Here is a 13,523-nt window from a genome sequence, read left to right on the forward strand (position 1 = left end):
AATGTTTTATTTTTTCTTGTGTGAAAGACTTGCAGATACAGTGTTTGTTATTTAACCATAYATRTAGAATAAGAATTAGACTCTTATCRTGACTATAATTGAATTTAATTATGTAAAAAAGCATTGCTAGTCTAAAGAGATTTTCTAATTGAAATTTACCATATCTGAAAGACTGATTGCTGGGGACCCACATGATTTAATTGCTTCTGAATATCCATGACAACTGTTGTCCTGTTGCTTCCTAGCACCAGGTTCTGCTGTTAGGTATGTGGAATTGTATCTATTTGAAAATGCCTGCTCAAATTACCACAGGTTTAAAAATATGCTAAAATTATATGTATACAGGAAAAGGTRGAACTTCTCTTTCCTTTTACTTTGGAGGTGTTAATTACAGTAGATAGAAGTATTGTAAGTACTTTAGAATTTTTTACATTATTTAAATCTGAATTTGAGCATGGTATGCAAAATTTGCTTTTAAATTATTATATTGAAGCTGCTTGAAACTTGAGACATACTTGAAATGAGAGTATTGCAAAAGAAACTTTAATGAAACAGCAGGTTTGCTGTGTGGGAGAGTTTGTAACTAATATTTAGTATTAAGAACTTGTCTGACATAAAAGCTACAGACTGTAARAGCAGATGGGATTTTACTTACACACTCTCCTCTGAGCCCTGTTCCCAGTGCGTATTGTTGGCTTTCTTCCAGAAAACGGACTTTAATGTTGTATACTCTTCTTCCATAATAAACAACCAAAACGTATGGTTCAGCCTTTGATTTCTTTGAACAATCTCTAATCAAGAATGTCTCATCCTGTACGATGCAGATTTAAATTACAGATTGTATGGTTAGTTCACAATAAAACTTGTAAGCCATTGTGGACATTTTACATAAATTTTTACCCAAGAGTTTAATTCCCAGGTTTTGATGTAAATGTTACTTACAATGTTGTTGTGTAACAGTATCTTCTCTGCTTCATGGCGATCATATTCTCCAATGTACCATTCACAYTGGTTTAAATCCTTAATTTTAAAATAACATAATCAGTGTATAAAAATTAACAACAACTGGCAGAAGCAAAAACTGGTGAAAATAGTTTGTATCTAACCTGTGTTTAAAGCACCTTCAGCACCATATATAATCAAAATGCAYCTATATTGAGAAGTCCTGTTAGGAAGTGTTAATCAAATTAGACATTTTTATCCATTTTTAATGAAATTAAACAATTTTATCCATTGTTTCAAGGCTCATATTGGACTTTCTCAAGGATGCTGAATATCCACAGCTTTCAGAGGGGCTCAGTGTTAATCCTGTTCCCTAAAAACTTGTCTTTTTATGAAGCAAAGCTGGTCTTTACCTTTTCAGTGGGCTGGGTAAGAGACTGCACTTCCTGTTCTGCAAGCAAATGTTTTGATTTATTTTTGCATGGTACATATGATGTAGGAAGTGGTGGCTTCTTCAYTGTCCAATTATCTGCACTTAATGTGGAACCTGTAAAAGTAAATTCAGAAGGAAAAAGGTTGCATTCTTTAAACTTTTAATTTAATTTTATACTATGTTTTACTTAGTGATTTCAACAATAACACTTTTAGTTTAGAAATAGAATATTGTRATATTAACCTTTTAAAATTCAGAGCTGTCATTTCTGTGTGGTCTTGTGCTAATGCAGCATCWGTGGTTTCAGATTAATGCCCCCAGAGATTTAACTCATTAGTTTCCTGATGGCTTTTAATTGACTTCAATCTGACAGGCACATAATAAAATAATAAACTATTAATAAAACAGTAAATGCTAAATAAAATACTAAATATGGGACAAGGATAATGGTTCATTCTGTTCTAATTTCATCTTCTGAGCCCCTTTTCTTTGTGTTGTAACTCAGTTGCTGTTATATTGGATCATATTAAAGCCCTTCATTATTCGATTGCCAGCTAGCATTGTTTGTACCAAGCTGTTGAAACCTCAGAGGATGTAGAAGKTCTGCTGTGCTGATGAATTTCAGTCTGCTCTGTGACTTGTTTCAATGAACAAATTCAGGACCAAGGCACGAGGTTGCTCTTGCATCAAGGAAGTGTTGGTCTTTGGCTCTGTGTGCCTGTTCCATACCGTGGCCGGGAATAACTGGAACATTTCTCCCAAAGCAAATGGGATTTGCTGTCTGTAGGTTTAGGGCTGCCCTTTATCGGCCAGCCCCAGCTACCCAGGTCTCTGTGGGGCTGTGCAAGTGCAGGGGTTGGGTCAGGAACACAAGAAGTCGTGTAATATGGGAGGTTTAGCTAACTCTGATCAGGATGCAGCAGAAATAGCCTGAGAAAAGCAAGCGCTTCCTTTCAATATAAAGATCAAATGTAATTTTCGGATATGTGACAGGGAAGAAATGTTAATTGAAGAAAAAAAACATATTCTGCTGTATAACAGAAAACTGTTTTGTTTGTTTCGTGCAATGCTGAGGGGAGAAATGGCCCAGTGTCCATCATAAATGAGAAGAATGTGGTTATCAATGGCTTCCATCTTTTCCTTCTGGTTACTGTCACCATGGACAGTGCTGTTTGTCAGAGTRGTATTTCATTGTGCTTTATCTGCTCGTCCTTTATCAGTTTATGATTGTTATGCTGCTATGTAACATATGACAATATTGAATTTTACTTGGAACAATTTCTTTTACAAAGGAGAAATGGTTTTCACTGTATTTGACTGTTCCATTCACATATGTACCACGTTCTGATTTATAACAGCATTACATTTACTTTTAAAACAAGATCCACTGATAGCAGTAGACAAACAGCCATGGCCTTCAGCAGGCAATYAGTCTGTTCACTAATGAAATCACTGTTCAAAGGGCCAGACATCTACCTTTTGTTTCTGCAATCACTTTGAGTTGTCAAAATTTGAAATGTTACTGTTCAGCTTATTGGATCATGATTTTAGCAATTTTGTTCATATTGCACTTTTAGTGGCTATCCCTGGAAACTTTTTTTTTTTTAGAGACCCCCTCCTAGGACCATAGCTGCTTTGTGATCTGTGCTGTGTGTGTTTTGCAGAATTTTTTTTCTGGTATATCTTAAGCTGTGGGACAAGAAGGGTAAAATTCTGCAATGCTCATGTACTAAGTCTGGCTGAGATTAAGCTAACAACAGCTTGCCAAGGAATTGAATGTTTTAGATTTTTGCACAGAAAATAATTTGTTTTCAACAGTAAAAGCTAAAATTACCAATGAGAGAAATATACAATYGTTTAGGTTGGAAAAGACCTTTAAGATCAAGTCCAGCCATAAACTTAACCCTCATGTACTTACACAGTATTAAAATAAAAGGATATTAGTATAAGTTTAATAAAATTAATATTCTTAAAATACTTTTTTGAGCCAACTATRGACTTTAAAGGCAATTGTAAGGTCGCGAGGGAAAGGGTACTTGTTTTTTCCCTTCCAGTTGCTTCAGGAGGGCAAGGAATTGACAGAGGAAAAAGGAGGATGCTGTGCAGTCCCAGAGAGCCTGAATGAGCAAGAGCCGTGGTACAGATGGTAGGAAGTGTCTGAAGTGTCAGCAGCAGAGACCCACAGATGAAGAATAATTTTTAGTAGTTATCCAGAGAAGAGAGTGTGAAATTGCACCCCAGCACAAGAAGGAAGCAGCTCAGTGGAGGAAGCCCTGAATGGGCTGTGAAACAAAGCTGGGGAGGTGGGCTTGGTCAGCCTGGCAGTGACCAAAGTTAATTTGAATCCTACTTGATCTGAACAAATAACACAGCCCATATCTTCTTCCTGGTGGTATTTATTTTTACCATAAGTTTGTATTATGCACTCCTAAGTTCTTGGCACAGCTTAGGGGGTTTGTTTTTTTGATAAAAAAGGACATTTTCAGAGGCAGTTACAGGACAGTAAAAGTGTGCTAGGTAGTTAAGGACAGTAGGAAGTGTACTGAAAATACTCAGCAGACATGYAAGCATAGCAACCTGAATGTGTTTCTTAATCTTATTTTTCCCTATTTAGGTTGGCTTTCAAAACAATCTCTGGTTCTTACCTGATCTGCACATGTTTTTAGATCTCCATGTACATTGAGGGCTAGGAAAAAACAAGGAAAGTAATGAAAGTAATGTCAGAAAAATATTTCTTTTAGTGGCAGTGTAAGAGTCAAATTAGAGAGCAAGTGTAACTGTGCTTCCACTTCCTCTTCCTCATGGCAGCTTTGGGCCTTCCCAAAAGYTTTGGGTGGTAATTTTGTATTTAGTGTCTTTTTGTAAATTTCTCTTTCCTAATTTTCACCAGACATTTTTTCAAGTTGTATACTRTTGTTTTTTTACTCCCCATAGGAATTGACTTTTGACTGCATGTGTAATGAAGCAGTTTGCTTTTATTCCCTGCTAATTTCACTTGATATTCCCAAACCCTCTGCAGGGAGACCCAGGGAGCAGCTCTTCCCTGCCTGTTCTGATTTTCTAGGCTGCTCCTGAGTGCCCAGTCAGTATTTTGTTGTGTTACACTGGGAAGAACATTGCCCAAATAACTTCACTTAACAGAGCCACATTGAGAAAGAGAATACTGGGGGTCACGAATATGGTCATATCTACTCCATACAATAATTTTATCTCAGAGAAATGCCACTGATGTAAACAACATTACATGAGAGGTTATGTATTTGTCTAGGAAAGATGTTAAATAATTMATATACTTCCTATGTGTCTGCTATATTTTGGGGGTTTGCTGCATATTTGAAGAGAAAATACATTTAGAAAAGAAAGATCTCTTTAGGTTAGAAAAGTAAAACAGGACTAACTATGGAAGATTTCTATGGAAGAATATTTGGCCTTTGAAAAGCCAGGTGTGTGTCCTTTGKAAATAAAAATAGAAAATGAGGGGGAGAGGAAATGCTGAGGCTGGAGATAGCAGAGCTTCTTTATACAATATATTTAACACCCTATCACGGAAATAGCAGCAGAAATGTAATACAGCAGCATGCTATTAAAGATAAAAATTGGCTGTGCAATTACAATAGCTTGAAAGCAATTCCCAAAGATGGTTCTTGTCATACATCAGGGCAAAACACAATATATCACTGCCTGGCATCAGAAAGCGATATCATCTTGCTCTTACTGCATAGTGAAGTAAAATTTCCTTGGGCAGAATATTTAGTCCTTGAAGCATTCAGTACAAACTCATGAAATTCTGATATTCCTACCTGGCTTGAGGAGTATGCTGTTGTGCTTGAAAAGATGCTTCAGGTTTCTTCCCCAAACTTGTAACTATTAGTAAAAAGGATAAGAACTTATTATTTCCTCTTTTGTGTAACTTACAGTATCTAATAACTACTGTGAAATAAATTACCTGCTTCATACATGAGGGTGAGGCAGTTCAATAAAAACCTTAAAGGGCTGCAATCAGTCTGGCTTGAAGGAGTCAGCGAATTATTTCAGTGGGGAACGTTTCTACCAGTACTGAATGTTACATGGGGGACTTTACAGGGTTTGCTGATGCCAAATATGGCTTAACATAATAGTAAATAATGCAGAATGCTGGACTAGAAGTATGTGGAGAGTTCATAAATCCTTTTTATAGGACAGGATAAGCATTGAATTTATTAATGCAGTCAWTACTATTTCTTGCTGAAAATCAGGAAATGGTGCCTTAATCCACTAAAGGAAATGCCAGAGGAAATGATGAACTCATTAACACAAAGTGTAAACAGCATAAAAGCTATGTAACCTGTATCTATCTTCAAAGTATTTTGGAGTAACATTGTTTTACATGGACACAGTGAGTGGTTTAAGCTTTTTTTTTCAAAGCTGTATGTATCTAAAGCATTGACTTTAAAAAAAAAAAAGTGAGGTTTTAATTTTTTAATTTTTTTAGCTTTAAAAGCCTAAAGCTTTTAAAAAACATAATTTCAAAATTTTCACCCTCAAACAACTGTAGAGCAGCAAGATTGAAAGAAGGATTATGTCCTCTTTTACATATCCTTCCCTTGTGTTTTTAGGCACMAACACCACACTGTTATTTTTCCCCAGACCCTAAGACATTTGCTTAGGACAAATGTGGACAAGGACAAGTCCCCCAGGTGGCTGTAGCTAAGGCCAAGTTAAGTTTCCTTTTTTTCTGCTACTCATCAGCAGCTGTTGAGGTCTCTCTAACTCTCCATTCTTAGCAGATATCTACCTGGGGGATGTCTCTTGCTTCAGTAGAATTTCAATGATTAAATATTTTAGTTTTGGAATATAAAAGAAAGAAAGACAACAAATTGTTATCATATTATGGAATACTGACCTTGTGCTCCTCCAGTTGCCTATATAAAATGATAACATAGTAAATATTTTTCTTCGGATTAGTAAATTGAATTTACCCCAACAGACCCAACTATCAGCCACTTTTAAAACAATTTWTAGACATTAATCATTAATACGTGTCACTTTGTCAAAAACTCAAGCTGAATGCTGATCCCAGTCCACTGGCAACAATGAGAATTTAACTTTTTAGTGCTTTAAATGAACATGAGGTCCACTACAAAGATCACAATTTCATAATGGCTATTTTGCATCAGTTTAACTTACAATATGGCTTTYCTTCCTTGATCATGTATTGTATCAAGAGATTGGATAACCACAATCAAAGATTAAAATCAGTCAGTTCTTTTCATGCTCCTTAACTGTCAGTACAATTATTTTTACTGTCATGACAGATATTTCATTTGAAATTACCATGTGGAGAATCTTAATCCATCATATTATGATAAAAGTAAGAACGATGGGTTTCTGAAGACCAGAGTTTGAGTCATAAACTTTCACAGTATTTCTGAATTATTTTTATTCACATKGGAATAGCAATTATTTTGTTTGTTATTTGGATGCATGTAAATGTTGAAGAGAAGAGCAGTTTGTAGATGTATTACTTTGAGCCTTCCTTGTAAGTTACTTCCCCAATAATGTTTTCCTATTACTTYGGAATTTCAACTCATTCAGGTGGAACAAGACCTAGGCAGTCCTAGCCCAARCTCCTGCTTAAAGCACAAGAACGGTGAGATGAAACCTGAGGTCTCAGAGCTTTGACCATCTGGTTCTTGCAAGCCTCCCAGAATGCAGATTTCACAGCCTCTCTGGAAAACCTCTTCCAATACCCTCAGAATTAATTTTTCTTCCCTCTTTCTGGTTGAACCCATCATTTCAAGATGGTTGCCTTTTGTCTTTCACTGGGCACTCTGTAAAGTGCCCTCATCTCTCAGACACTGATGGCAGCTGTTGGGTTCCCCCAGGGCTGTCCCCTCTCTGGGCAAAGGCAGCCCAGCCTGGTTTCACAGGGCAGGTGCTGCAGRTCCTGGCTGTCCTGGTGACCCTGTGCTGACCCTGTCCTCTCTGCCAGCTTCAGCCTTGAGCAATATTCCAGGTGTTGTCTGATAAGTGATCAGTAAAAGGGAATCCCTTGATCTCTTGGCAATGTTTCTGTTGATACAGCTTCATGATGACCTTCATGGCCATCAAGGATACASCCGTGGCTCATGTTCAGCCTTTGGTCCAGGTCCTTCTGAGCTGAGCAGAGGGTTAATTTCATTCTTGGGCAGKATTTTGCCTTTGTCCTTTCCAGTTTCAAGAGGCTCCTCAATACCCTTTCCTGCAGCCTGAGTTATGGTGAAGGGCAGTCCTTCTCTCAAACCTATTGACCTGCTGTTCAGTGTCTGAAACCCTGATAAGGGTACAATCTGTWCCAGGTCACACTGAAACTATTCAGGTCTTCAAATCCGTATGAATGGGAAGTGATCAAAAATTAAATTTTATCTTTTCCATGTCATGAGGCACAAAATATTTCTCCTTAAGATGCAGCCAAACTAAGAGCCTGTTAAAAGCTTAGGTATTTGTGCAGCTGTACGGTGTCCAGCCAGAAATATTAATGACAGCTGTAAGACATTTATTTTCCTTGGGAGTGTTTTCATATTTGGTCAGTATCCAGAACAAGACAAAGCTTTTTTTTTGTTAAAACATTACCTTTCTTGCCAATATATATTTTTTTTTTATTTTAGCATTAAGTGTTAATTACAATATTGCTATCAAACCATGCTTTTATAACTATCTTTCAAATTAAAYGAGTTTCTGACCCTGAGAGGTGTGATGTTTGGGACAGCCTCCCAGTCAGAACTGTGGAGAAGGAAAACTCCATGGATTTAAAAGTTAGATCTTGACTAGTCTACAGATTTGTGCTACAACATGCTGTGGAAGGAAACAGTTGGGATTATCTCTTACAGATTCCTTTTTTCTGTTCCTTTTAATGAGAAAAAAAATTCAGTAGGAACACATTAGTGCAGTAACTAAAACATTCAGTAAGAAGCACAAAAAATATAGTAAATTATAAGCTCTCTACAAATTTTACAAACATCCTTTACCACTCAGCATGGTTGTAGGGTCTGTATTCTTAATAAGTTTTATAGGAAACCACTTATCATAAGTAAACTCTCTTATTGCTAAAACCATTTCCTCTACTTTACTCCATTGGTCTGAGTAGAAAGTGAGTGGGGAAGGAGGGGGAAAAGGGAGCTGAAGGATAGCAGGYGCTGTTAAAATTTGATTTCAAATTTGTCCATTTTTGTTTTCTCTTGAAATGGGTCATCTTACTTTTGAGGTATTTATGTTACATTAATGCTGTTACACTCCCCTATTGACCTTATAATTCCAGTTTTCTACCTGTAAAACTGTATGTGGAATTCCTGTTTGGAGCAGAGTGTCTCCTGCTGCTCCCTCTTCCCAGACATCTACCTCAGGCAGTTTTGAGAGGCGCTTTTATGTGGATAGTTGGACAGGTAACTTTGCACTGTACCCACGTTTTTATTTCTGCAAACAAATTCAGGAACTTACTTCGTTCAGAAATAGCAGTATAGAAATTGCAACACACATTAAAGACAGATATTTTTATGACCCAAAGCTAACATGATTCTTACAGATTTTTTACCTAATAGGCTAAAATACTCTTACAAGAGAGGCTTTGTAGTTGTGGAATGTGTTTGGCTTTTATGGTCCTAACACATACAAAGATGAATACTTACTACATCTGATTCCTTAACAGATTGATGTCTGGAAAAGAAAGAATAATATGCAAAACATTTAATTGTGATAAAATAAAAATCAAGTATTAAGTCACTTAAATATTTTTGGTTACATCATYACTGCAAACTAACAGCCCTTGGGATAAACCTAATAAAACCCAAGGGAAGGGTTTTATTACTGCTGGAAAAGTTCAGAGGCTGTTTTTTTTTTTTTACATAAATCATTTTCAGGAGAATGTTTTGGACTTCCTTAAAAAGAGAGTAGCATCTACTGAAATCATTATGATAAAAGACAACTTTTAAAAGKATTTATACTGGGAGGAGGGGAAGAAGAGACAGGAATATCAGCTTCAACACTCTTCATCTCATGCCAAAAGATCTCATTATGCACTTTAAAGTCAGCTGTAAATGGAAGTAAGATCTTGAAGAAARAAGAGTTTTAAAAATTAAACAGAGGCAGAATGGAAAGTGTAGAGGAAAGGAGGTGTAAACCAGAGAAAGAAGAAAGGGCAATGTTCCTCATGGTCCTGCTTCAAGTAGGTGTTTTGGTATTTTTCTGCCTTCTGGTATGTCTGATAACAGGAGTATCATCCTTTCCTGGGAAGGAAATATTCTTCCTCCAAAAGGGGACAAGGTATTGAGTCTGTCATCTTTTGTTAGCTGTTCTGGTGATAATGATAGCTTTTGGTTTTTAGCAGCGTGTATCTCATAATAAAAGAGACAACCAGATTTTRCAAGTTATTTAGCAACATAAGGTGTGAAAGCATCTACTAGTTTTTGGAAGGCTCTGAGATTTGGAAGGCCCTGTTTAGCCTATCTCYTGGGCTGAAAAATATGACAGTGAGATATTTTTCTAAATCAGAGAAAACACAAAAGGAAGATTTGGTATAGGAAACTCTGGGAACATTTTTTCAACAGTGGCAGAGCTCTCTTTCTCATGTCTGTTTTGAAAACATCAATCAGCATGGAGGCCTGAGGCAAGAAATTTGGGAGTGATCTCTTTGGGGAAAATTTCAGGAAGGTTAGGAGAAGGGTTTTCTAATTTTTTTCAAAATTCTATTTTGCATTTGGATAGTTGCTTTTGTGTTAGCCTCTGCAAATTTGTTGGCAGAGCCATCACTGAATGTGTGAAAGCCCATATTCAGGATGCTGGGTGCAGGGTACAGCTCAGTGATGTTAAAGCTGTGCTTGTAGGGCTGGCCTCCACTCCAAGGGACATGGCCCCTGCATGACCTGCTTACCACAGGCTTGTAAAAGTTWAAATCTTACCAAAGCTTCTATGATACATTCCAGGATCCTGCACTTGCCTATTTTATTATGAAGCTATTTATAGAGTGTATAAATAATGAAGTGTTAGATTTTATAAGTCTTCCAAATCTTGTTGGAAAACTTGCACTCCTAAATCACATCTGTGGTTGGACAGCTTTGCTTCCAATCTAGCAAAGGACTGTAATCTGTAGTGCCATACTCCTTCCCTCTGCAGCTCATATGTGTGTTYTCTCCTTACAAAGCTGTAACTGGACTTAAGATAGGTGAGAAATACTTTGAGTGAAGTGCTTGTGTGGGAAATTTGTCAAGTGCCTTCCCCAGATCATGTGTGGTCTTATTCTGTGCCACTTCTGCCTTACTCATGTGATTAAAAACCCTGGTACAATAGACATGACATATCTTTATATTACAGAATTTGGCTTTATAATAGGACCTTTCAAATYCAAGTGCTCTGCATACTAATGACTGCTGGCAGCACAGATTATAACATTTCTCACAAAGCTTTCAATCTATGTGCTGCCCTACCAAGGGAGGGCATCAGTCGTGGATTTGGAATTTTGCAGCTGTGTCAGGCCTTGCATCTGAATATGAAGCTACTTCACATTAATAAAATGTCTTAGCAACCAACAGCTTTTGGAACATAATCCATGAAAAGAATTAAGCACCATTCAGGAAAAAAAACCCACCACAACAACCCATAATTAGAGCTCACTCATTAAGTATATATTTAACTTTAAGCAAAAGATTATTTCCTTGGTTTGTAAGCTTATTTTCCTCCCAAGGGATTTGTAGTGAACTCTAAAATGAACCAAAATTCCACCCTGATGAGCTGATATGGAAGTTATTTCAGGAAGGATAGACAGGATTGGCACAGCTTCTGCCCACTAGAGGTTTTTCCAATGGTGATTTGAGCATTGTACCCTGTGGGTTGTGTCTTTCCTCTTCCCAGYATGTGTCCAACACCATCCCCCATCATGAATGTGCACTTTGGTCACACAGCAAGAGCACATGCACATCTGGTWATGAGCAGTGAGCTGTACATGCTCATCTGACCAAGTGTTGAGTGAAAAAAGCCACAAGGCTCATGACGTGGCTGTTTTGTGCTTCAGGTGGTTCCTCCTCACTGCCATGTCAGGATGCTGAAWGACCATGGGTGGGTGTTGTGTGACKGAGAAGTGCAAGAAGGAAAGGGCAAGGAGTGATTTGTAGTCTGGATTCATTGCTCTCATGGGCAGAATCCAGACTTCCAGCTACAGATGAGGAATTTCTTTTGCTGATTGTAATGTCCTTGGGATGTGGAGTGTATTTCTGTATCTCTGGTGCAGTCAGTRTATTTCCCCATCACTTGATTCACAAACTGTGCTAGGTAAATAGCATTTTTCCACTTAAAATAGTTGCAAACATGTTACTGAGGAAAAAAAAATAGGACAAACCTTTAACAAAATGTTCATGAAAGTTCTGTCTATTTTTTTATTCCTTTACCATTATTTTGTCAGTTCTTTAAAAAAATAAAAAAGCCAGTGTCACATTACACTAAATACCACTTTCCTCAATTATTCACAGCTGTCTAAAGAATAGTGTTCTTAAGTAAAAGCAGAGGTGTGATGGAAATAAAATCTTGTGGTTTGAGCAGAGAGTGTTTTGAATCTCAGGGAATGAAGATGAGGAATGCACTGTACCTTGTGGCTTTTGCTGATAGAGGAAAGGTGGGATTTTGGCTGAGCGTGTTCCTCTTGTGAAAGACCTGGCTGCTTGTCAGTGGCTCTGGAGGAAGCGGCTGGTACTGCTTTGGCARCATCTTCAGAGGCCTGGAGAGGTCAAAGAAGAACTTGAGGAGCTATTGGGAAATAAAGGAGGTGCAGGGACTGTGTTGTAAGTGCAGGTTCTAGAAGGAAGAGACTGGAGTGCTCTGAGAGTATTTCAATGTATTTGTGCTGAGCCTCAGGTCCAGGATCTCTTTAGGACCCTTCAATAGCAGCAATAATATTGGACAATATTCTACATTTGCATGACTTTACTGCACTGTGTTGTGTGTTTTTGTGTGCCTCAGCAGCGTGTGCCAGCACAGCTCTGCAGAGTGGGTGTTTCTGGGTGTGTTTGGCTGCATTTATGGTCCATCCAGGGAACACACTGCAGTTCACATACAGAGGAAGGAATGCTCTTCATCCCACAAAACTCCCAGCAGTGTGGGCCTGGTGTTTTCTGTGGGATGTGGGCACACCCTGCCCGTGCTCTGAGACCGGGCAATCACAGCCCAGCTCTGCTGGAAGCTGGAGCATGGAGAGGTTGGCTGGACAAAACTGGGATTCTGTTCATGGTGCTTGGAAGAACTGCCTTGATCCGTGGGCTCCTGGGGAGAGAATCCTGTGTGTTTGCAGAGTACAYACCCAAACTGAGTCAGGTGAGTGGATTAAAAACCATTCTGGTCACCATAATGCAAACAGAAACAAAGAGTGCAATTTTGTAGAGCAATGGATTGAGAATGTTCTTATTTCTGCACTACTACAGTTTTGAGTTTGTGACATTGTACTRCCCTTTTATGCTATTTCATTTTTTTTAGAGTCAAATCTGAATATGTAATGCTAATCTTATTTTAAAATTCTTTATAGCTTTTAGGCCAGTCAGTGTAGGCATGGAGGAATAGGCTTGTGGAAGGATGTTTTTTTAAAATTATAGCAGTTGTTATTTGAGGTTGACAAAATCAAGAAGCGATTAATTTTTGATTTGTGGGCATATCACAGAAGAATAATTTGTGGAATAGAGCTTGTTCTATCTTCTCTGTGAGTAAGTGGAAATATTCCAGTTGATTTCTGTACATGATTTAGATGTGTAGCAAAAAGCACTGGCAAATTGATTTAAGTGAGAATGAAGTCAATATTATCACAGTGAACAGAGCCTAAGGCACCAATCACATTGATGGAATATTTTTTTTTTCCCCAGCAATTTATCTCTGGATTGAACCAGATTCAATATTTCTAGGCTTTTGGCTTGTCCATAGGCACAGTTGGTTTTGAAGGTGCAGGYCTGAGCTCCTGCTATGGACTCTTAGAGCTCATGTTTTGTTCTTYCTAATTYCMTATCAGAACCTGTGAGTCCAGAGAGAGCCGGCAGTCAAAGGATGCTGGCTCCCTTCCCATCACCTCATTACCATGAGCAGCACAGATGGATGGAGCAGCACTGAGCTCCCCAGGGACCAGAGCTCAGTGATCTCTGATGTGATCTTACCGTGGGGGAGG

At 38.0% G+C, this 13,523-nt stretch overlaps 1 protein-coding gene across 1 annotated transcript in view; it reads right to left on the reverse strand.

The window, feature by feature from the left end:
• Positions 1–13,523, reverse strand: part of CLNK (cytokine dependent hematopoietic cell linker) — a 26,640-nt gene that overhangs the window by 5,375 nt on the left and 7,742 nt on the right. Inside the window, exons 6-12 of the mRNA XM_057373476.1 lie at positions 11,967–12,115; positions 9,019–9,046; positions 5,176–5,333; positions 4,021–4,061; positions 1,356–1,489; positions 943–1,020; positions 656–811 (exon numbers count right to left, since the gene is read on the reverse strand). Coding sequence (XP_057229459.1) covers positions 656–811; positions 943–1,020; positions 1,356–1,489; positions 4,021–4,061; positions 5,176–5,333; positions 9,019–9,046; positions 11,967–12,115 — 744 coding nt within the window. The remainder of the gene's footprint in view (positions 1–655; positions 812–942; positions 1,021–1,355; positions 1,490–4,020; positions 4,062–5,175; positions 5,334–9,018; positions 9,047–11,966; positions 12,116–13,523) is intronic.

This window comes from Malurus melanocephalus, unplaced genomic scaffold, assembly GCF_030028575.1.
Source record: "Malurus melanocephalus ecotype Western Australia unplaced genomic scaffold, MMel_1.1 scaffold_199, whole genome shotgun sequence".
Lineage (NCBI taxonomy): Eukaryota > Metazoa > Chordata > Aves > Passeriformes > Maluridae > Malurus > Malurus melanocephalus.